The sequence below is a fragment of the Homarus americanus genome, unplaced genomic scaffold, assembly GCF_018991925.1.
Source record: "Homarus americanus isolate GMGI-L3 unplaced genomic scaffold, GMGI_Hamer_2.0 scaffold30535, whole genome shotgun sequence".
Classification (NCBI taxonomy): domain Eukaryota; kingdom Metazoa; phylum Arthropoda; class Malacostraca; order Decapoda; family Nephropidae; genus Homarus; species Homarus americanus.
Genome location: NW_024732440.1, coordinates 13,573,894 through 13,597,494, shown reverse-complemented (window position 1 = coordinate 13,597,494; position 23,601 = coordinate 13,573,894). Strand labels below are relative to the sequence as shown.

The following is a 23,601-nucleotide window of genomic DNA, read 5'->3' as shown; positions in this document are numbered from 1 at the left end:
TTTTCATCTAGCTAGCTCTAACAGTGGTTCCCAACCTTTTCATTTCTGTGGCCCTCTGGACAAAATATGATACCCTCCATGACCCCCAACTACACCTTTCTTTAACAAAGTAAACAAAGCAATGTCACTCGAATTAGCATGCTGGATATGAAATTTTTATATTTTATTATTATTAGTGGTACAGTTGTGGAAATGTGTTCCTCTCCCCCTGTGGTAACCCATGTATCCAAACGGCCAACCCACATGACCTATAACAAACCTCTCCATCAATCACGCCCGTCATTACACGACCAATACCCATTCATTCATAAACAGTGATACTACTACTGTACTGCGACAGTGCCATTTGGAGACACGGGTTACCACAGGGGGCGCAGAAACATATTTCTGCAACTGTACCAGTAGCTACAGAGATAACATAAAACATAACTGCCACACAGGTAAACTGTATTAAATAATCCAAGTAATGGATATGTGAAAAACAAAAACCTCTGTTGTGTCCGCAGAAAATGCAGTGTATATAATCTCACAAAAATAAACTCAATTTGACAACAACTCAGCAAATCAAACTTTAGATGCAGTGCATGTGTACAAAATTTACAAGCATGTAAAAAGAGCACTCAAAAAATTTATTAAAAATTCAGTGGGATGGCTGACATTGCATTTTTGCTACCAATTGGGATATACAGTCACAGTCACAGTCAGGACACAGCAGAGGTCATCTTCCCCATGATGTCAATTATGCTGTTTCAATTTGATGCTCAACATGGAAAACCCCGCTTCACAGAGATAGGTAGACAAGAATGGCAGAAGCACCAGGAGAGCCATTTTTTGCTGATAGTGAAATCTCCGTTAGCCAAAACAATTGCTGCAGATCACTTCCAGGAATGAAAAATTTCTGGGTAACGAGACAACTCTCTCAAAGCTGGAAAAAATCTCTCATCCCCGGAATTTTCCGGGTAACGGAAAAATATTCTTGGAAGATCCAGAAATTGTGCATTACATTATCTCTCGATCCCGGAATAATATCCCCCATCCCCGGAATTTTCCGGGTATGGGAAAGTTTTTTCGGTATTTTCCAGAAAATGTGCTCCCCCGAAAAATTTTCCCAAAGCAGGCTTTGGGAACGATTTTCCGAGAAACTTTCAATTCCAGCTATCGGAGAGTTCCTGGTTTGAGGAATTCTGGCTAACGGAGATATTACTGTACTGTATATTAGGGTAGCAACCCATTGCCACCCAAAACTCCGACAAGCTCTTCCCTTCGAATGTCTTTGGCAAATGAATCGTTTCAGAGTTACAGGAATTCATCTTGCATTGCCTCTGGTATATTCTCCATGAAAAAGTTGACAGAAAAAGGTGACTCCAGATGCTCAAGAATATCGCTCTTCAGTACAGGATCAAGCCACACTAATGCTGTGCTAGTGTACTGCCAATACCATACTGTTTGAGTTTTATTTAAATTTGAATATTGATTACCATCATTAGCTCATATGGTATAAACTGGGACTCTGCTATGATGAGGGTCAAGCCTTATTTAATTTTATTATGAATTCACATGGTTCAAATTATCCCGTGGCCCCGCGAAATTTACACTGAGGAAAAGTTGGTATTGTCAAAGTGCTAATCTGTATAGTAATCTCTCGCAACTGATATACAATTTCCATCCTTAACCCCTGTACAGGCATCCCTCATTTAATGATCTGGATGGGTTCCGGAAAAAACGACCGTTACGCGAAAGGATCACCGAGATAAAACGAGAAATAATATCCTAAACGAGGGATATCAAGAAATAATATAAGTGGAAATGGGACGTAATTGTGTAGCAGTCTCGGACTCGCCACCCAGTAGCACTCAGAGTGGGAGAAACTGAGCTCTAAGCTATGTTATTGTTCAACTCGTAATTTTGGGTAAACATATGGAATTTTATTTATTTTATTTTACTCTGTTACATGCACACACAATTATTCATACAGACTGTACAAAAGAAAACAAAAATATCATAAAGTAAAAAACAAAGGTAATAAACATTTCTTATGTGCTTGGCAGTTAGCCCACAGAGCCAAGGAGGGAGAGAGGGAAGGGGGAGGGATAGTGGGTAGGGGAAGTGGGGGAGGGACAGTGGGTAGGTGGGGGAGGGATAGTGGGTGGGGAGTGATAGTGGGTAGGGGAAGTAGGGGGACAGTGGGTAGGGGGGGGGGATAGTGGGTAGGGGAGTGGGGAGGGGATAGTGGGTAGGGAAGTGGGGAGGGACAGTGGGTAGGGGGGGGGAGGGATGGTGGAGTGGGGGAGTGATGGCGGGTAGGGGGAGATGTGGTAGGGGGAGTGATAGCGGGGGGGAGTGTGGGAGTGATAGTGGGTAGGGGGAGGGGGGAGCGGCATGGGGGATCTCTCAGCTGATCTTTCTCATGTCCCGTGAAATGATTGCCAAAGACAATGCAGTATTTTTTTTTCTTTTATTTATTATTATTTTTGTTTACCACTAATATTTTTATTTATTCCTCATATTTACTGGTACAGTATATTGTACATGCAACACAGTTCATCCAGGCAGTCAACAAGCTGACTCAGGAGACGTGCGTGGCTGCTGCCTGTATGCCGTGACGTCACATAGGGGGGAGGGAGAGTAAGGCTGGTCACAGTTACAACTCACTGTCTCAATACATATGTTCACTTCCCACACATAAACACCCATGCTCTTCATTTTATTTATTATATATTGTAGTTTTATAGTGCAGAAGGGTCGGGATATATATAGATTTTTATTAAGATTTTTTTATATCGCGACTACCAATATTATCGACATTTTCCAATATACTGTATAGCAATGAATCAATCTATTTCGTGAGGGAAATCGGGCAGGAAACATTTCAAATTTACCGCTATGGCAAACAAATATGTTATTTGCTCACCAGAGGCGCCACCGTGGCTGCTCACTCATCCATTCACGCTCGCCCGCACAGTCTTTCTGATTCAGCTCTTGCCAAGTGCGGACGCTGCGCTCTCGCTCTCCAGTCAAGGTCACCACATGCTCTACTACTGTCTACCAAGATGCCTAAGCGTACTAGTATCACACCTCCTAGTTCAAGTGAGAAAAGAAGAGGAAAACTTTCAACATTGGTGATAAGGTGAAGATTCTGAACGAGCTTGAACATGGAGTAAGTGACTCTGTTGTCGCACATTGCTACGGAGTTAATGAAAGCACCATTCATGGCATCAGACAGAAGGCAGACAAGATTCGTGCAGCATTTGCTGAACCAACAGTTTCCAAGACCACCAAACACTTATGGCCACCACTTTACCAAGAAATGGAAGATGCACTCAAGATATGGATTAAAAACATGCAATGCCATAAAGTTACTATATTGGGTCCAATGATAAAGAATGAGGCAATGGAAATACAGACACATCTGCTTCAGCGAGAATTAAAGCCAGCAAGTGAAAGTAAATTCACAGCTAGCCAAGGCTGTAACTAATATTTTTGGTTTGTTCGTTTATGTAGGTGTGGGATTGCCAGGTGAGGGTGGCAGTGTGGCGTCTGCTGCCGAGTCTGGTGTTCCTGAGTTTGGTGTTCCCGAGTCTAGTGTTCATTAGTGCTTTAGTTAGTAAGAAAATAAACTCGTTAAGTCAAGTTTAGTCACTTTTACTGGCCTCCAGAACCTAACCCTATTTTCCCCAATGATTCCATGTAATTATGTACAGTAAGTCCTCGCTTAACGTCGGGGTTACGTTCCTGAAAACGAGACATTATTCGAAACTATGTTAAGCGGAACAATTTTCCCCATTTGAAATATATAAATTGCGGGAGTTATGTTCCTGACCCTCCCTTTGCCCCATGAAATACATTACAGCATATATACAGAAAATTGCTGCCATTTCTATACAAAATAGTGCATGCATATACAACTACTAAGTTTGTATTGGTACTCACTGATGGGCAGAGGTGGTAGAGCGAGTGTGTGGTGGGTAGTGAAGCAGAGGAGGCGGATAGCAGGAGCGGAGGAGGAGGGTGGGAGCGGAGGAGGGCGGGAGAGGAGGAGAGTGGTGAGTCACCGAGACTCTGCTGCTGCCTCCTCCTCCTCCTCCTCCTCCTGCTGCTCGGACTCGGGTTCCTCCGCCGCTGTTTGCTCATCCTCCGTTGTTGTTTGCTCCTCCTCAGCTGCTGGCTGTTGTGAAGAAGCTGCTGATGCTTCTGCCGTCCCGCGACAAAAAAATGAATCCAATGTTGACTGCTTGGTGCTACTCTTCTTCTTCTTCTCCTTATAGACCTCAGTGTAACAACCAAGACTGTCATCAATGCTGTGGTGAACCTTTGAGCTACGTTCTCTGTTTGGGTCATCATCTATAAGGATTTGCATACCTTGCTGGATCATGTTGAACGCTTCTGCCATCCTCTTGGTAGTTAGCATTTGTTGAGGTTGTTCTTCGTCGTCGTCGTCTTCAACAGGACTGTGTTCTGTTAACAGTTGCAGATCTTTGTTGGTGAGCTCTTCTGTATGGGATGCCAGGATGTCCTCAATATCCTCTGATTCCAGTTCATCAAAGCCTGCCTGTCTAGCCAAGCTGAGGATATCCCTATTCACTGCTGGGACTAAGTCCGTGAATCTCATAAAACTGTTGACGCACTCGGGCCACAATTTACGCTAAACACCATTCAGGCAACTTTCTGAAACCTCTTCCCATGTCTTGCCAATTTTGCCAATTGTATGAAGAATGTTGAAGCCACTCCAATACAGGAAGGGGGGGGGGGTATTCTCGGATCGTAGGTTTATTTTCTCTGTCTAGCCTTGAGCAGCTGGGCTTGGTAAGGCGTAAATAATAGGCCTTGAATGCGGCAATGACGCCTTAGTCCATAGGTCATGCAAGTCGTTGAGATTGGGAGGATGAGCTGGAGCATTGTCAATAATAAGAAGAATTTTGAAGTCAAGGTTCTCCTTGGCATAGTATTCCTTCATTGCACGGACGGTGTACATGTTTAACCACTGGCTAAATATTGCGCCAGTTATCCATGCCTTCTTATTTGCCTTGTAGATCACAGGAAGGTGATCCTTAGAGTAACCTTTCAGGGCCCGTGGGTTGGCAGCACGAGAAATCAACATCAGCTTCAAGTCACCGGCAGCGTTCGCACCAAGCAGCAGCGTCAAGCAGATCTTTTGCCGCTTTAAAACCTGGCGCTCTTTTTTCCTCCATGGAGATATAGGTCCTCTCAGGCATCCTCTTCCGAAAGAGAGAAGTCTTATCCATATTGAAGACTTGCTTCGCTGAGTAGCCTCCTTCTTGGACAATCTGTTTGAATTCTGGCGGGAATGTCTCGGCAGCAATCATATCTGAACTAGCAGCTTCACCAGTCATCTTTCTGTTGTGGAAGTTATAACGACACTTAAATCGTTGAAACTAGCCTCAGCTGGCCGTAAAGGTCTCTTCCTTCGATCCCTCACTCTCTGTTTCCTTCATGTCGTCAAACAAGGATCTGGCCTTATGCTGGATAACCATACAGCTCACAGGTGCATTGCGTTGATTCTAGTCCTCCATCTACATAGCCAGCATCTTTTCCACCTTTTCTATCACAATGCTTCGAGTACGAGTTGTCTTTGTTGCACTCAGAGTAGTACCACTTCCAGCGCTAACCTTAATCTTGTCAGTGTTGGTCCGGATAGTACTCACCGTTGTGGGAGTTAGACCTAGCAAAGTGGCTATGTCCACAGCACGTTCCCCTTTTTTCAAATCGGGCTAATACTGTACTGTACATCCATTTTCGTAGCAAAGGTAATGGTCTTATGTTGCCTCTTCACTACAGTAGCATCAGTAGCACTTGATGGATGCTTGGAAGCCATTTTGAATGGTTAGAGTACAGTTTTAGACCAAAAGCACTTAAGCACACATGAATGATGTGAAGTTGTAACAAAGAATAGCTGTGACGTTCCGCGAGTGAGGGTAGTGTGCCTAGCCGACAGAGCGCAGCGCGGCCAGACGAGAGAGGGTGATGCGCCATAAAAAGTAATCCGTGGCTACGCAAAACGATGTTGTACAGTTACCGGGACGTTAAACGAATTTTTGGTATCTAAAGTTTAGCGACGTAGTACCGAAACAACGCTAAGCGGGCCAACGTTAAGCGAGGACTTACTGTATCGCGATTTAGTATATGGCGAACATCCTTGGACCCCATCTTGCGAAATATCCCGACCCTACTGTAGATTATAAAACTATAAAATACTGTACTGTACTGTATACAGTACAATATTTTCTTAATTTCTAAGCCACATTACAGTATTATAATATCTGCACTTGGAGCACAGAATCCCCAATTTTTCCAACTTCCCTCTCAAATTTTTCCTAGTGAGCTGAAGATAGCTATTCTGAAAATTGATGATTGTTAAATAAGAAAGGGTGTTACAAACTTTAAATTTCTAAACCAAAATATCATTAAATGAGGGATACCTGTACCCGTCTCCCTCATCAGAAAGACACTACCCCGACACTTCAGAATTCAGGGTTCACACCTCAGGGAGAGAGAGAGGATTGGCAATGCTAAGTTATAAACACAGGAGTGGAGCCAACTGTACCTAACACATCTTTGTTTTGATTTCATTATACTGTACATACTTTACAGGCTCATTACTGATAAATCAGCAAATTTAATTACTTGGAAAGGTCTCAGCCCCATATGTGCTGAGTTTGGGGGTTTTTACTGTATAGCTATTTACTAATGAGTGGTGAAGGCTAGACGGTTTAAGGTCTTTATAACATAGCAATAAACACTAAGTCAATTCATCAGTAAAAATGGAGAATTGAGGCAATAAACACCTTAATGTGGATTAAGAATAAGCAGCAAGAAATGGATCACTGCCAAGTACCTCCTGCTGTTGCTCAGAAGACATGCACTGTTCAACATCAGGGTTCACCATCCATGCACACAAAAGTTTGCTGCAAACAGTGAAACATTACAGCCAACATAACTAGCTGAACCTCCATTTGGTAGTTGTCATAAGGACCAGTGAGGAAATCAAAAAGATCATCAGATATTCAAGATATTCATCTCACACCTACCCAACCAACACAAAAGAACTGCTCTTTGAATGCTGAACAGAATATTTATCTGAAACATTTATATATCAAATAAAAAACTGAAAAGTATATAAACATCAAACCTCTCTGATTCAAAATCTTTGGGGATTTACCCCTCTCAAATTACCCAGTGTCCAAATTTGGTCAGCAAATTCAGATATTTTGACCAGATTGTGTAGTGGTGGTTTTTCAGCAACTTAAGTGGGTAATTCTTGTAATAAAATGAAGTATGATTAACCCTTTGTAGGATAGGGGTTTTTCTCTGCTGAATAAAATTGTCTGACGTTTAGTTTAATCTCCCCATTAAGATAGTTATAATATATGACTTACTATTTCCTTTTTATGGCCTTCCTAATGCCAACAATGGGATGGAAATAGCCGGCAAGGTATGGTAGCAACTCCCTACATTGTCTAAACCCTCTCTGTTCTTCAGATATCCTGCAATCTGTTATTTTTAATTCTCTCAGTTACAACCCTCACATACAACTTCCATGGATTATTAATATTTTCATTCCATCTCACAAACTTTCTCTCTGTACAAAGTTACAGTTATTGCATTTGATAATTTTTATTTTCCTTATTTTCTAGGCCTATGTCCAACTCTCAGTAAGGTACCTATTACTCTCCCCTCAGTGTTTTAATATTTTCTGCAAGGTCTTGGAATTTTACTACTATTAAATTTGTCAGCAACTTGCCTAATAGTGGTGAATTCCTCATATCCAAGTACAACGTTGCAAGCCAGGGCACGAGCGTGAGAACGAATCTCCATCCTGAGTTGTGTCCACCAATTATCACGGGTTTCCACCTCTTCTGGGGTGTGGGGGCGGTCCAAGAGCTTTACCGACCGGGCACTAACAGTTCCACCTAAAGAATAAAACAATTTTTAAGTTCTGAAAAAAAAAAAAATCTTATTTTAAGTAGGTACAGGAGAGAGCTTGATGAATACTTACAACAATGAGCAATAAATAAAACAATAGTAGATATTAAGCTAATGTAAATACAGTATTTAATAGACAGAACTGAACCAAACTATAGGTGGAAATTATACGTAGGCATTCTTATTAAATCTTGAGTTTTAGTACAGTGCCAAAATAATGCTAAGAACTATTAATTCGGTTACTGTACACCTATGATAAACCCTTTCAATGCAGCTGACACATGACCCAGCATCCATCTGCTGTGTGGAGGATTTTTGGATAATAGGAAAATATAAAGGCAGTCCTCGGGTTACAAACGTCCGACTTACAAACATCCGCCAATACGAACAAGGTTAACTTTAAGTTTACAGTATTTTATTTACCTGTGAACTTATTTTTCTTTCATTTACTGTATTTTGTCATTTTATTTCTTCTTTTATCTTAAATTAAGTGATTTTAGAAGAATGTAAGGACTTAGGCTATGATATACAGTAAACCCTTGTTATTCGCAGGGGTTAGGTTCCAAGGAATGGCGTGAATAGCCAAAACCGTGAATAGCAGCTTATACTACCTTAGTGCACTACAGTATACCTATACCAAACAACTGACCAGCTGCGGCAGCACTCATACCCCCTTTTAACTTTTCTAATAATTAAACTTTCTTTGTCAGGGTCATCACTGACTTCTGCCCTTTACATTTCACTCCACTAACATTAATAAAATACTATCTAGATGAAAATATGCAGCTAAAATCATTAAGGAAAAACTAAATGAAAGTTTAACACAACAGCCAATTACAAGATGCCATTAAATCCGGGAGAGATTGTTCTCTTAAAGACAGACTAACTTCGTTCGAAGTGGCCCCCAGAGAAAATCATATTTATACACCCAGATCAGGAAGGAATGCTGAGAACAGTAAAGGTCCTGGCAAGGGGAGAAATAAGTCTGTAGAATGTACAGTAGATAAATTGATCCCTCTATAATTATTTAAAATTTCCTAAAATACTGGAGAAAATGTTCGAATGGTGCCACAAGTCACGTCCTGTGAGGTCCACGGCTCAGAGGTCTTGGGGAGCTTGGAAAGATTTACTTAGGGAGGGACATATTACATGAATCAGCCCTACATAATTTTGCCGGCGGCAGTATGTGGAAATTATTTTGTATATTTCCCGTAAGATTAGTAATTTGTAAATATTGCTTTGGCAACTGGTCACCAGAAGTTTTATAGCACCTTTGTATATGCCGATGGTGGATTTCTGTATTAACTCATAGTTGAATGTACTTGTCATGGATATATCATGGATTTCTCTGTATAGGTTATAGAATCCATTACTCAAATGTTAAAATGTATAAATAAAGGTGTTAGATTATTACTACAGTACTGCATTATGAATACAGGTACTCCTCGACTTACGACCCACTCGACTTATGACCACCCGGACATACGACCGCCGCAGTCGTACCAAAATTTTGTCAAATTACGTGTTTTCGAGTCCCGACTTTAGTGATTGCGCTGTGTACTGACAAAATTTTCGTTTGTAATTTCCTTTAAAAGGCCTGGCAAGTGTGAAAGTGAGAGTTTCGTGGTGCTGAGAAGAAAAAGAGACACCCATTTTAGATTTTAAATGCACTATTTTCGCATTTTCGACCTGGATTTGGGTCCCTAACCCAATCGTAAGTCTGGGACTGTCTGTAGTTAGTCTGATGAGTGTAGATGGCCATCAGATGATTTCAACGGTTTGAGGTGAGTTAATTGTTTCTCATAAATGACTTTAATCCTGGTGAATTAGTTTATATAAATAAACTAAATTTTAGGAGTTTGTCTGAGTAAAGGATATATGTATTGTACTGATAAATTAAAAAGAAAATACATGTCAAATGGCGATTGGTTCCAGCAGGTTTTAGCATGGGGCAGAGGCCTGTGGACCCTGTGGGATGCCAGAGCTACTTACACCACCATGACAACTAGACCTACTGAGAAAGAAGGACCACTTAGTTTATTTAAATTACCACTAAGTTAAACTCAGGAAATATCAACCTAGTTACAACTCAACATTGGCTGACCCTCAGAAGAACTTCATTAAGGATTCATAATTCCTTCCAGTGGGAAACAGCTAAGTATCTAGCAGTCTGTAGGAGGAAGGTAGGTCTTGTAGGAGTGGGGTGAGGAGAGCCTCTATTGACAAAACTTCACTTTCTTCAACATACACTACATAATGATAAATGGAGTGTGTTGTTCATATTAAACATAGAGTACAGCCACATCAGACATACATAAGGTGACACACACACTAATAGTTCTCTGTATTCCTAAGAAAAGAACTTAACCTCATATAACACTTTACATTTTATCTAAGGAGAGAAAATTTCCCCTTTTCATTGCACAGGTGATGTTGGCAATGGATAAGAATTTAAGCCCTCCTTATTCCATTAATTCTTGTAGGAAACAGTTGCCCACTATTATTCCGTTCACAGTGCTCATCCCTATTTTTTAAGAGGCATCCCCAAAGAAAAATGAGGATCAATTATGTTTCTCTAACAGTGGTTTGGGTGGCTCATTGTCCCAACACAATAAGTGACCAACTTGGAATTATTATCTATGCATCCTTCAATGGGATAATGATGTATCATTAATCTGAGGTCAGTTTCCAAACAGAAGTATATAACAGTTAACAAAAGTATGGTAATTTCTAAACTTAATTACTTACCAAGATGTAGAATAAACCCAATTGGGAAAGTTTTCATTGTAAGGAAAGGATATTCAAGCATGTCAAATGATTCCTGAGTCATGATGGGGCGGTGAACTCCTGTAAGTGTTCCGCCTTTCCCTACAATACCACCACCAGATGAGCCGCCACTCCCTGCCAGACTGCCCCCTGTTAGAGTAACTATATTAGTATTATATATATAATACTTAACAGTTATAGTATTTAACATCTTAATTATATAGTATGTCATAAAGTTTACATGGTTGAAGCATTAGTTTTTTTTTTAAGTTTCTCAAGTCATTTTTATGATGGTGCAGGTGGCCAGAACCAACAGTAGAATCCCTGTTAACCAGTATCCGGTCAACAAGTAGATTCAACTAACTGGCACCAAAATGATATAATACAGGGGTAATAATAAAAAGGAAAAATCATCGAAAATCAGCTAGCATCGTAAGTTTGAATACCACATGCAACAGGGATGAGTGGCCATATTTATTGCTATGATAAACAAAAACATCGACACATAGCATATCATAAAATACAGTAGCACATATTTTATGTACAAGAAATAGCTCCTTCCACACTCAAACCACCCTCTGGATGACGCAACCCACTTCAGCCAAGCACTCAACCAGCTGATCCACACACGTGTGGCTGCCGCGTTGTGTATGCCAAGACATCACATGGGAGGGGGGCATGCAGTTATAAGCCCACAGCCTCCACACACATACACACCTATGCTCTTCATTTGTCTTATTTTATAGTTTTATATTATGTTTTCTTTATTTCTAAGTCACATTAGATTATTGAAATATTTTTTTTCAAATGTTTAGTTTCATTACAAGTAATAATACACAAGGCTGGCGAGTCGGCCACATGGTTATAACCAAGGCCTTGGCTATAACTGCCTCCACACACATTGACTTCTCATACTTACACACCTGTGCTCTTCATTTTCTTGTTGTATATAAATTTCCATATTACTTAGTCATATTAAGGTGCTGTATTGTAATGATTTTTCAGCAACAATAAAGACGGCAGCCCGGCTAGCAAGTCGGCGACGTAGTTATAGCCCACCACCTCCACACACACCTTCAATTCCCACTCATACGCACCCATGCTCTTCATTTTTCCCATTTTATAGTTTTATATTATACAGTATTTTCTTTATTTATAAGCCACATCGTTTATATAGAGCAAAATATGTGGTAAAGAAGTCCTTTTTCTAAGACATTATTTTGAAACGTCAGCCTGTATCATTGAAGGATTTATTGGAGATCCTAAGAGTGAGGTTTCAACCAACCGGAAAAAAATATATCTGGCACTCCTCAATCCCCGTAGGTGTCGGATAACTGGGATTCTACTGTATATGGCAAGAAATTAATATTCAAACTAACCCACTAACCTTTGGGAGTAATGGAGAGATCCGATTCTGATGACCTTCGATTTATGGAGACTCCTGGAGTAGGGGCAGGACTAGCCAGTTTGCCTGAATGAGTTGGAGAGTGCGTGGTTGCTCCCCCATTTGTTGAAGCTGTGGTTCCACTCACTGTTGCACATCCTCCTACACCACTCTCACTCTTGGAACCATCAGCATCAGTGGGTAACGGGCTCCTGGACATGAGGTTACAGCCACTAGTATGGCGACTACGAGACGAGCGCTTGGGAGAGCCTACCATCGATGCTGAGCCAGGCCGGGCCTCCACTAGCATGTCTAGGCTAGAGATGTACACAGGATGGGAGGGACATTTAGCTGCTACATCTAAAGCACACTGAAGCAAGTCACTACTCATGCTTAGACTGCTAGTTACACATGGAAACTCAGGAACGGAAGAAGAAACATAGGATAATAAATTGGAAGAAGTAGAAGAATGTGAAAGGGATGTTAAATTTGGGGAAGTAAAAGATGAGGGGATGAGAGGGAGCGCTGCATCTGATGTGGAATGACACGGTAAAGACAAATAAGATGAGGAAAAGGTTGAATTACAGATATTTGAATTAAATACAGACAGTGCATTAAAACCAATTGAGGATGATGACACAGTTGATAATGTATTATCTCTGCCATTACTATGTTCAGTGTCATTATTAGAAGAAAAATCAGTGTTAGTCTCAGATAAACATGAAAATTCATGCATATGACAAAGATCAGCACCTGTGTGGGTTTGCATGGCTGAATTCCGAGATTTTGTTGGTAAGACCGGAGTAGAAGGTATAACTGCAATTGCTGGAGGGGCTGAGGTAACCTGCAATTCACCAATGGCTGGCTTATATGGTAAATGTATATCCAAATTCATTTGTCTCTTTGCGTAATCAATATTTCTAAGGGTTTCAGGTGACAAACTCTTTAATTCTACCTGTGAAATATTCTGCTCTTTTTCATCTTCATGTGATACATTCGTATCATATCTACTAAGTATTTCCGAGTTTACTACACCTGTGGTTTGTAAATTGTCTTTTCCTTTCTGCTCTTCAAATGTTAGCAATGCAGTATTAGAAGAATCTGTAATTAAGTGCAAGTCTCCATACCTTTCACCAGATTTCAACAATAATTTTTGTCTTTCACTTCCTCCAAAGGAATAACTCTTGATGCGAGGTTGTGAAGCTGTGGCTTCACATGTCCCAAGATTGTCCTCCACAAGCTCGGTACAAGCAAGGAGACTATCACTAGCAGAGTGTTCTGAGATTTGTTGTAGGTCATTCACATCCACAGGACCTGTGAAATGACTTTCAAGAGAACTCTGTGATGTAATTTCCTCTTCACTTATAAAAAATTTCTGCCCACTTGAAGGAACCTTGATCTCATGTTCTGGACTACTGAAGTCTGAGGATATGGGCTCTGAGCTACAAGTGTCCTCGTCAGATGAGATATATTGAATTGGGACCGAGGAATCAAGGGGTCGATTCAACTGACGTTTGGCATAAATACTCTTGTTCAAAGTTGGATCTGAAAAAGCTGTGGAAATTGTCTTGTAGGAATATTCTATACTTGTCACCTCATGCTCTATTTCCTCATCATCAGAATACTGTATGGTATCATCATCTTCCAGTCCTATGACTTCTACAATGTCTGGTGAATCAAGATCCCAATCCTCAATAGACTCTTCTGGAGAGGTAACAGAACCATGGGTCTCCCTACTGCCTATTGAAGGCTTGATTTTCTGGTAACCTCTACCAAGCAGTCGTCCCATGGGACTATGAACTTTAGAGCTGGTCTTCAGACTGGGTCCTTTACCAGCATGTGGTGTCTTGCAATAGTGTCTATTGCTAACATCAAAACTCTGTGATTTTTCAAGTCCCCCTTTAAATCTCATCATTCGCTGAGCTGTCTTGCGTAACCCTGCTCTAAGTGACTCTATGCTGTCCTGATTACCAGAGGGTAAACTTGACCTGCCATGGGAAGTACTTTGGTGTCCACAGTGTGAACCTTGTACTGACCATGGACCTCTTAATTTGTGAGGCTTGGAATGGCCTAAACTGTGATAAGGCTGATGCATTGACCCATGAGGAAGAGATGAATTACGTTGAAGGTAAACGGGAGGGTGCTGAGTAATTGTGGCACTGCGTTTCCGTCTTACTAGTGGCAATCCACGTATCATTCGTTTTGCACTGGTTAGAGCCAGCTGTCCTGGAAGAGGCTTACTCTGTTCTGCAACTGGGTTTATCATCAGGTCAAGCCACTGGGGTGGATGACATGAGGGAACATGTGATGAAAAACTTGGGCTTGAACTCCCATACTGTGGGGAGGTGAGAGACCATAAGCAAGAGGGAGGAGCCGAGTCTGAGGAGAGTTTCTTGGGTATGTGGACTACAGAGATGGGCATGGGCCTGTCAGAGTTAGGAGCAAGAACATACATATTTTCGAGCACTAACTCATCTTCCACACTTTTTTTAAGACATTGATGCATCAACATAAATTGAAAACAGTGAGATAGAAAATTTGAATGAGCAATTCAACACAAAGCGTGTCACAAATATTACACGAAAAGCACCATCATTGCACACAGAAAGGGGTAGTACATTAAATGGTTAAAATATTAGCAGGTTCAAACAAGGAAGAAGAGGAAAATAGGAAGAGAGAATGAAGAAAGAAAATTAATAAAACTTTTGTATAAATCAAGGCCAAGTTTAACTTATAAATTAAAAATGCAAACGTTTACTTTACCCATTAAAAACATATGAAAGAAATGTCCTACCAAACAAGTAATTATCAGCACATGCTAATTTATATATAATTATGATAAAAATAAAAAGAACAAAAATCAGTCAGTAACCTACTGACAAAATTATTATATTGCAAACAATAAGTAGCTTAATTCCCAAGGTCTTTAAACTGTATACCAGGTAGTCATAATAATCCTAGATAAGAGGAATTGCCACTTTACTTAGCTTATGTGGTCTTTACATATTATATATTCAACCTATCATTCATAAAAAAAAGAGGTAACAGATGCAAAAACTCAGTACAATGTATGAAAAAATAGACTACCCCTGTACTGTATTATCCATCTATGTCCTGTGATGGTACTCTGCTTTCACGGTTTTCTCAGAAACTTGGGATCATCATCAGTAAGATCAGAACACTGATCTAAACAACAAATCCTACCATAATAATAAAAACAAAAAAATACCGTAAAAAGATCAGTGGCAGTAAAAATGCCATATATATTGGAAAGACTTATCAAAAGTGATATTACCATTAATGACTGAATATAAACAACAATTTTAATATTTTCAACAAGATATAACAGCTGGAGTGACAACTGAAATATTGTGTCTGTTTATTTAGTACTTCACTATGTAAGCACTGTACTGTGCATTATTTATAATTTTAAGCAATTAATAAGAGCTAAGCAAAAAAGGCTCTACATATTTTGCTTTATCATATACTTTGTTCTATACAGTAATATGGGCTAGGACACCACACACAGTCACCTCATGAATGATCATACACCACAATATTAACACTACCTCAAGGCTTTCCTTTAACCAATGTCTTTGCCTTAATTTAATTCAGGTTTTTGTCACATATTCATATGTGCATCAGTGTTTTCTTCTGATATCTGATACAGTCACTCTCTACATGACTTCTTCATTGACTGGGTGAAACATTTATTAAATACTGTAGTTACAGGTAGCAACAAAACTTTAAATAAATGATCAAATGATATAAAAAATATTTGTCAGTATTCTTCATTGTTGTGTTTTGACATACTGTATACACTTCTAAAAACTTAAATCTCCTGATTAAATTTCTCCAGTAAACAAAACTAAAAATCAAAGTAAAACATCAGCGATGCTCAACGAGGAAATTTTTATGAAAAGAACCCAACACAATCAAAGTCAATTTCACAGATTCTCTACAAGAATACTTAAAGGCTTTAATGGCACAAAATATTTAATTACATAAAATTATATTGAGAGTAACTACCATTAGCAGGCCTGTCTTTCAGAAGTGCCCACAGTAGGTTAACTGTTAGAAATATATACAGAGGGCCTCCCAAATTCACATATTTATATTTTTCGGTCCTCTATTATTCGCGGATGACATTCTGGATGTACCCAAGAATGTCTCTGGGTAGTTTTAAAGTTGTCAGCATTTTCATGGCTAGGACAAGGAGCCATTCGTTCTAGAGACAGCAATTTCCTTTACCTGTACAGTATTGTAAATGTATATGTATGTATGTATGTATGTATGTATGTATGTATGTGTGTGTGTGTGTGTGTGTGTGTGTAGACACACACATATACAGTATACAATACAATACATATACAGTATACAATCAGAAACAAATTTATTAAAAATGTGAGTCTACCCTCAAGTCCATGCTTTATTTATTAAAGCACGGACTTGAGGGCAAACTCACATTTTTAATAAATTCGTTTCTGGTTATTTGTGAGAGTATTTTTCCATTATTATTTATTTGAATGCATTTTGTGTATGTGTGTGAGTCTACACACACACACACACACATATATACAATACGTACAGGTAAAAGAAATAATTGCCCTCGGGGCAAACACATAAAGGGAATAGACATTTCTTTGTACACAAGTAAAAATGCCCCCCCCGGTCAGGAAATGTTATTCACGGATTTGGCAAGTCGCGGCCATTTTGAGAACCTAACCCCTGCGAATTCGGGGGGCCCCCTTACAAACAAACACAACACCAATTTACTACAAACACATATAAATGCATACTGTGCATATCTGCAGTGTATACTGTACTGTACTTTTATTGTATAAAACTAATAAAACATACATGCAAAATAAAAAATATAATATATTACTGCACACTTAAACAGTTTTGGTGGAATAATCTGCATGAGATCAGTACAGTACACTAAATAAAAGCAACATCACACACAATACAGTACTGTATATACAAACAGTCCATGTACATTCCACTTCTAGAACATAAACTTCAATAAAGTACTAATGGTTTTTATTTAGAATAAATGCACAAGTGTTAAAAACTGAGAAACAGTGATCTTCCTTATGTATGGTCACTACAGCACCACAATGCATGCATCCACAGCAGAAAAGCCAAGAGTCTGTTAAGTTACTGGAAAATGAATGTACTGTACTGTACACATACACTGACAGTCTTATATCAAGTTTAAACATCAACTACCGTACTGTACATGTAACTAGCATTTGTAAATACTAATTAAATTACAGTATAATCTACAAGAAAATGCACTATATTGAAAAAGTGGTACTGTATAGTACAGTACTTCTTTATATATACCCCCTGTGTATATATATATATATATATATATATATATATATATATATATATATATATATATATATATATATATATATATATATATATATATATATATATATATATATATATATATATATATATATAAGCGGCTATTAACCCCTGAGCTTCAGGCGAAGGTCGGTGACCCCCCCCCCCACCCCCCAACCACACGGGTATACAGGTATTTAGGAACATTAAAAAATACAAAAGATAAAAATAAAATTTCTAATCTCACAAACTGGCCATGCGTGATATAAACAGGAAATAAATACATGTCCTTACCACAGTTTGGCAACAAAGAGGCTAGAAAGAGTTGAGAATATTCGTGAAGTGGTATGTGTGTGTGAGACACAGTAATAACGAGGTAAACAACACTAATTTGTAGGCAGTATGAGGTACAGGACACTTGTTTTTACTATGTTATTACTATTTACACTATTAACAATCCTTATTACTATTCCAGTAATATATCACGATACTATACTTGTGTTCGGGGGTTGGGGGTAGAAACACATGGTGAAGTGAGTCAAGTCTAAGGGCGAGATTACTACAGGGTACTTCACAAAAGCTGAGAGACTGGGAGGTTCTTATGTGTGAGTGAGTGAAAGATAAATACCTACTTGGCAACATAATCTAATCATGCCTGCCCTTTTTATTCAAATAGGCCCGTGAAAGATCAAAACGTCATACGATGTGACCCGAAGCCTAGGGGTTAAAGTTAATAGATGATAATCAAAAGAAGTTTAATAACCGTAGACAATTTAGAAATATAAGAAGATGTGAATATAAAAAAGATGAAGGGGAACAGTGTAAGAGCATGCAGGATGCCACATTTTGGACCTGGCCCATTTTGGCTACATCTAAAATTATTCTATAAGCCAATATAGTTGAAGCTTCATAGAAGCCAAAGCAGAGCATATTATGATACCTAGACAAGTTGATCTGGTCAAGGAATACTTAAATTAATAATATTTACCTGAGCATCATGTTAGCTCTAGTAATTGATGTCATTTGTACATATTCAACACTACTACAATCACACAAAATCTACTTATCACCATGAATTAATTGCACTACTTAATGTTCTTAATGAATTAAAAATTAAATACAATCAATATCAGTGTTATATTCTAAGAAAAACTGTTTTACTTTTATCATCATCAACTCATTTTTCAAGGACCTACAGTATATATCATATCAAAAACATAAAAGGAAAATCATTTATTCATTCCACAATTTTTGTTTTGTGGGAAAGGGTAAATTGCACTAACCTTCCACATAAGTGTTCTTATACTTCATAATATGCATTTACTTTTTGTAAGAAATTTAGGAATCTGATGAAAATAATGAGTCCTATTGTATCATAGCCTCAAAACCCTTTACAGTCAGAAACTCAACCCCTTCCTTCATTAATCTCTTGTAAGATTGGCCTAGAGCTCCCCCTTATACCTTTAGTCATACTTTAATAAATACTTAAAATTAACTCCCCATCCATTACAAACACTCCACTCGAGCAACATGTATGCAGTTTTTTCCATGCAACTTTCCAATGACTTACACACCCCCAAAGTTCTGCCACTATCTTTCTGCATCACCCAATATCCATTTTTCACTGATTATTCATCTCTACTGCTAACATATTGGTCTAAACTGAGGATTTCACATTTTTCTCAACTTCAAAGTGATCAAAAGAGGTCTAACAGATTCCACATTTTCTCTTTGCCAAAGAATCTAGAGCCCCAAATTCTTATACTTTACACTGATTTACACTCTGCTATCTTTATATCTTAGATCTCCTATCAATTTGTACCTCTGACACCTTGTTCATAGAGAGAACACCACAAGGCGGGTGACCAAAAACAAGTAGTTCTCTGTAGATAACATGCCCCCACCCCCTCCAACTGTGGTTTATTGCACAACAAATGACCATAACTGACAAAAATTGCCAGGAGCAGAACCATTCTGGCACATGCACATCTTCTATCCAGGTACAGCACTTTGAGTCAACAGATTCCTTGAACTTACATGGAAAGCTGCAGGACAAAGTGATTTTACAAACTTTTTATTACACATCCTCAATACACACACTATATCTCCCCCCCCCCATCCCGACCAGAATGATAAAGCGACTTAACAAACACAACAGCATTACTTAATACTGACTAACTTTGGGATTTACTGTACAAATTCTCATATTATTCTTCTCACACAAACAATATTTCCACTAAAGATCTATAATACAGTAAGTAGTTGCAAAGTTTTCTCAGTACTTCACAGAAAATAAAGCATTCCAGAGCCTCTTTGTTCTTTTAACATATGTCTACTCTAAATCTATCAACAAAATGCCTCCTATTCCATTTTCTCCTTTACGAATCTATAATTTCATTACTACCTGTCTCAGTGCATAAACATCACAGTTTACCCTTGTTATTTCCTCCACCATTCATGTCCCTCTCTATAAAAAAATCAGCACAGGTTGGACCTCGCTATTACGGGAAGCTTAGGACCAGACCGGTTCCAGATTGGTGAAAATTACGAACCATCAAAGCCGAGGTTAAAAAAGGCAAAATAATGCATAAAATGTACGATTACAGGTCCACCACCGATTTTATGGCACCCTTGGTTCCAAAGCCTTGCTGGATTATCCGTTTTGCCGGACCAACCGAGTTCAGGTAATACTGTAATACGTAATTCAACAATACACCTCTGATCCGCTAGAAACTTAAATTAAACAAATATTAAATGTAAATTAAATGTGAAAATGCCATTATTTTGAGAAAAATTACTGTACACACTTTGTACTCAAATGTACTACACTAGACTAAAAATTTTACCTCTTGTGCAAACTATGTGATGCTTATACAGTACTCAAATTAATCACTATCTTACAAAGATGCCAGCAATGTAATTTATATTCTGCTAAGTCTAGTCAGCTACATTTTATAAGATAAAAACTTTAAGCTAAAACTACCTTCATCCTGGCTGGGAGGGGGAAGTTAAGTGCCCTCTCAAAATTTTGTCCGGACTAAAGGAGGTGCCGGACCATCAGTTCCCGGAAAATCGGTGGTGTACCTGTACTGTCAAATTTCTTCAGTATAAACATCTTTTCTAAAATAGTTAATGTCACATGCATACTTTTCTCTGCATTACAACCACTTCCAGTGCTTGCTGGTCTCTTAGGAGGCATATTTAGAGGTAAATTATAAGTATTTTAAGGTAAAATAGTGGCAACAGCCACTAGAAGTGAGCTCTGACACCGTCCCGAACCATCAAAGCTGCCGGAATATCTTGTCCCGGATTAGCGGGGTCCAACCTGTACTCTTTCCTGCATGACCACTCAGAATAGCCCACCCGGGCACAGGTCATCAACCCACACCAGGGCCTGGGGGGCGTGGGGGATGTCACCTTTGATACACTGTATCCTTTCATTTTCAAGTCAAAATACAAATTATATATTTTATTTTTTGTTGTTGAACATTTTATATTATTTATGATGAATCAAATGCCATGAGAGGCTGGTTATAGTAGAATATAATATTGAATCAATAATAGTCAAGTCGAAAGGTGGTATTGATGGCAGGAGGGGGCGAGTGGTTAGGGAACAGTTTACCTTCTGATACAGCTTGTTTTTTTTACTTTGAAGTCAAATTACAAATTATACAGTAAACTCTTGATTTATCAGAAGGAAATTTTTCTGTTATTTTTTGCTCGATTCAGTTAACTACCTGTAGTTTGCTAAATCAAGATTAATTCCATTAGCACTCTCACACCTACAGAGACACCTCAGACACATGATATGTACACAAGACCATTAAAAACAATATTCAAGGTTTACCTAAAGCTAGTGGCTTGGGTGTTTGTTTTAAAAATTTTCTATTACAGGTATTTCCAAACGTTTTTCCAATTGATAGCCCACACTCTTTTGACTTTCTCCCCCACACAACTTCCTTTCTGAGACTTCTGAGAGACTTTCGGTATGATGTCTAAGCACAGTAGTTAGTTGACTGAGAGGTAGTAGTCAACAACACACGCGATGGCGGCACGACACAGACTGAGCGGATGTAAACAAACTCCACACGCCAAGCAGTGCATTTGTTATGGAATTTAATGGAATCACACTCGATTTAGTGAACTAGTTCACTAAATCGAGCAAAACTAATGGAAAACGATTTAGCAGAAATTTTGATTTAACGGAAAGGGGTGGCTCGGATTAGTTCGTTAAATTGAGAAAATATTGAATACATAAAAACCATATTACAGTACTTTGAACATAAGAGAGGATTGATTGATTGATGCAAAAGCTTAGGTCATAGGATGCCAAATTAAACTAAAAGTTTAAAAGGCAAAAAACAAAAATATTGCAAGATATTAACTTAAATAATGAATTGCATAGAAATTTCATTAAAACCTTTTTAACATTAATAGATAAACTCAAAGCTTGTGTAGAAGACCGGATTCCTCCACGAAGAAGAAGACGTCCCCTCCCACGCTACCCCCCAGCACCAAAGAGAGACGATATGACCCGGCACTGGGAGAGGGGCTTACGACAAAGATCTCGAACAGTCAATGGGACCAGGCAGTCATCACAATGGGGGGGCACCCTCTCCCTTAAAAAACCATGAGTCAGCCATGTGTGGCCAATGCGGAGCCAGGCCAAAGCCGTCTCCCAGCGGCATGACAGTCCCTGATATCCCTAGGTATCCAAAGCAGGGTGGATGCCGCGGAGCTTGTTTGCTCCAACAGCATCCCACCTGCATTGCCAACTCAACGTAGGAGAGGAAAAACAGTCAAAGACAAAAGTTATGTCCTCGCTTTATCCGATGATCAAATAACATTAACAAATCATACTGAAAGCCATGTCACGACTTCATCCTGGCAGTTGGCAAGCCTGAATCCAACTCCGATGATATGAGGAAGCACGTGATGAATGGTTTGCCATTCATGAGATGTATTCACCAATTTTCTGGACACGACTTTTGTCTTTGACTGTACATTATGCAGTGAATAACGAAAAAAATAAATAAAAGTTTAATAAAACAAAGTAACAGAGTATATCACCCCATTACCACAGGAGACCATCAGCTGTGACTCTCACCTCTGACACAACAACCTGAAGTTTCTATCCCGCATTTCCACTAGTTAAGACACTTTCAAGTGTAGATTCATTTCAATGTCTGTATCCATTCACGAATTATGCTCCAGACAAAGTTTTGAGCTCTGATCTTGACCTTTGACACAGAGACTTGAATATGGTGCTCTACATTTTATCAAGTGATATTTTATAGCTATGAAAAGTTTCAAATTACTGTATTTAAAATCATTCATGAGACCTACCCCAGACAAAAGTTTACAGCCATCCCAGTCACCCAGGTAACAATGACACACTGTACTGCGTACAATAGTACTGGTCTCTATAACCTCCTCTGATTCATATTACAGCTACATAACATTCAAACTGACTGTGCTAGTGAGGAGTGTCTTGGTAAACAGTAAACATTTGGAAGGGGGTAATTTGTTAGCTGTATGTTCGTTTTATACAAATTATACCAGTGTCCATGCATATAATCTAAAGTATGTACGTATACTGATAGTATTAAGGGAAAACTCAAAGTACCTATATGATGATTGGGAAGGCCCAATTGATACGGACTAGTGTACTATAGTGAATAAGTGTGACCGTGTCTGAAGGTTATGGTATTTACAATTAGTAAGGATACCTACCTCAGGTATCAGATGCAAATATACGAGAACAATGATCTGGGAAAAGGATAAATATATCGGACATATGTGAAGTGTTGGAATTGACCCATAAACTATACTCCAAGGAAAACATCTTATGTACCTCGGTGTGAGCTTAATACACATCGTTAAACCATGTGATGAATAACCACGAACAGTGCAATGATTCGAGAATCTTATGAACATGTTAAACAATTGCAAAGTGTGGGGGAATGAACCATATATAGGGAACAAAGTGAAGTGGATATACCCAAGCCAAGAACCAAGGCCTTTGTTCACACTGGCGCCTAAACCGCCCGCGGCTACAGTTTCGAGGTAAAGAGATAGACAAAGTAATTTGCCCGAAACTGACAAACCAAACACTTACTGTAGTATGTAATTTAGAATTAAGATGTGTAACT

At 39.0% G+C, this 23,601-nt stretch overlaps 1 protein-coding gene across 2 annotated transcripts in view; it reads right to left on the bottom strand.

The window, feature by feature from the left end:
* The window catches only part of LOC121868836 (C2 domain-containing protein 5-like), a 77,912-nt gene that overhangs the window by 39,520 nt on the left and 14,791 nt on the right, over positions 1 to 23,601 (bottom strand). Inside the window, exons 7-9 of one of the 2 annotated variants that reach the window (XM_042369810.1) lie at positions 12,095 to 14,574; positions 10,690 to 10,857; positions 7,760 to 7,928 (exon numbers count right to left, since the gene is read on the bottom strand). In XM_042369810.1, the coding sequence (XP_042225744.1) occupies positions 7,760 to 7,928; positions 10,690 to 10,857; positions 12,095 to 14,574 (2,817 nt within the window). The remainder of the gene's footprint in view (positions 1 to 7,759; positions 7,929 to 10,689; positions 10,858 to 12,094; positions 14,575 to 23,601) is intronic. The other variant, XM_042369811.1, reaches the window with a different exon arrangement.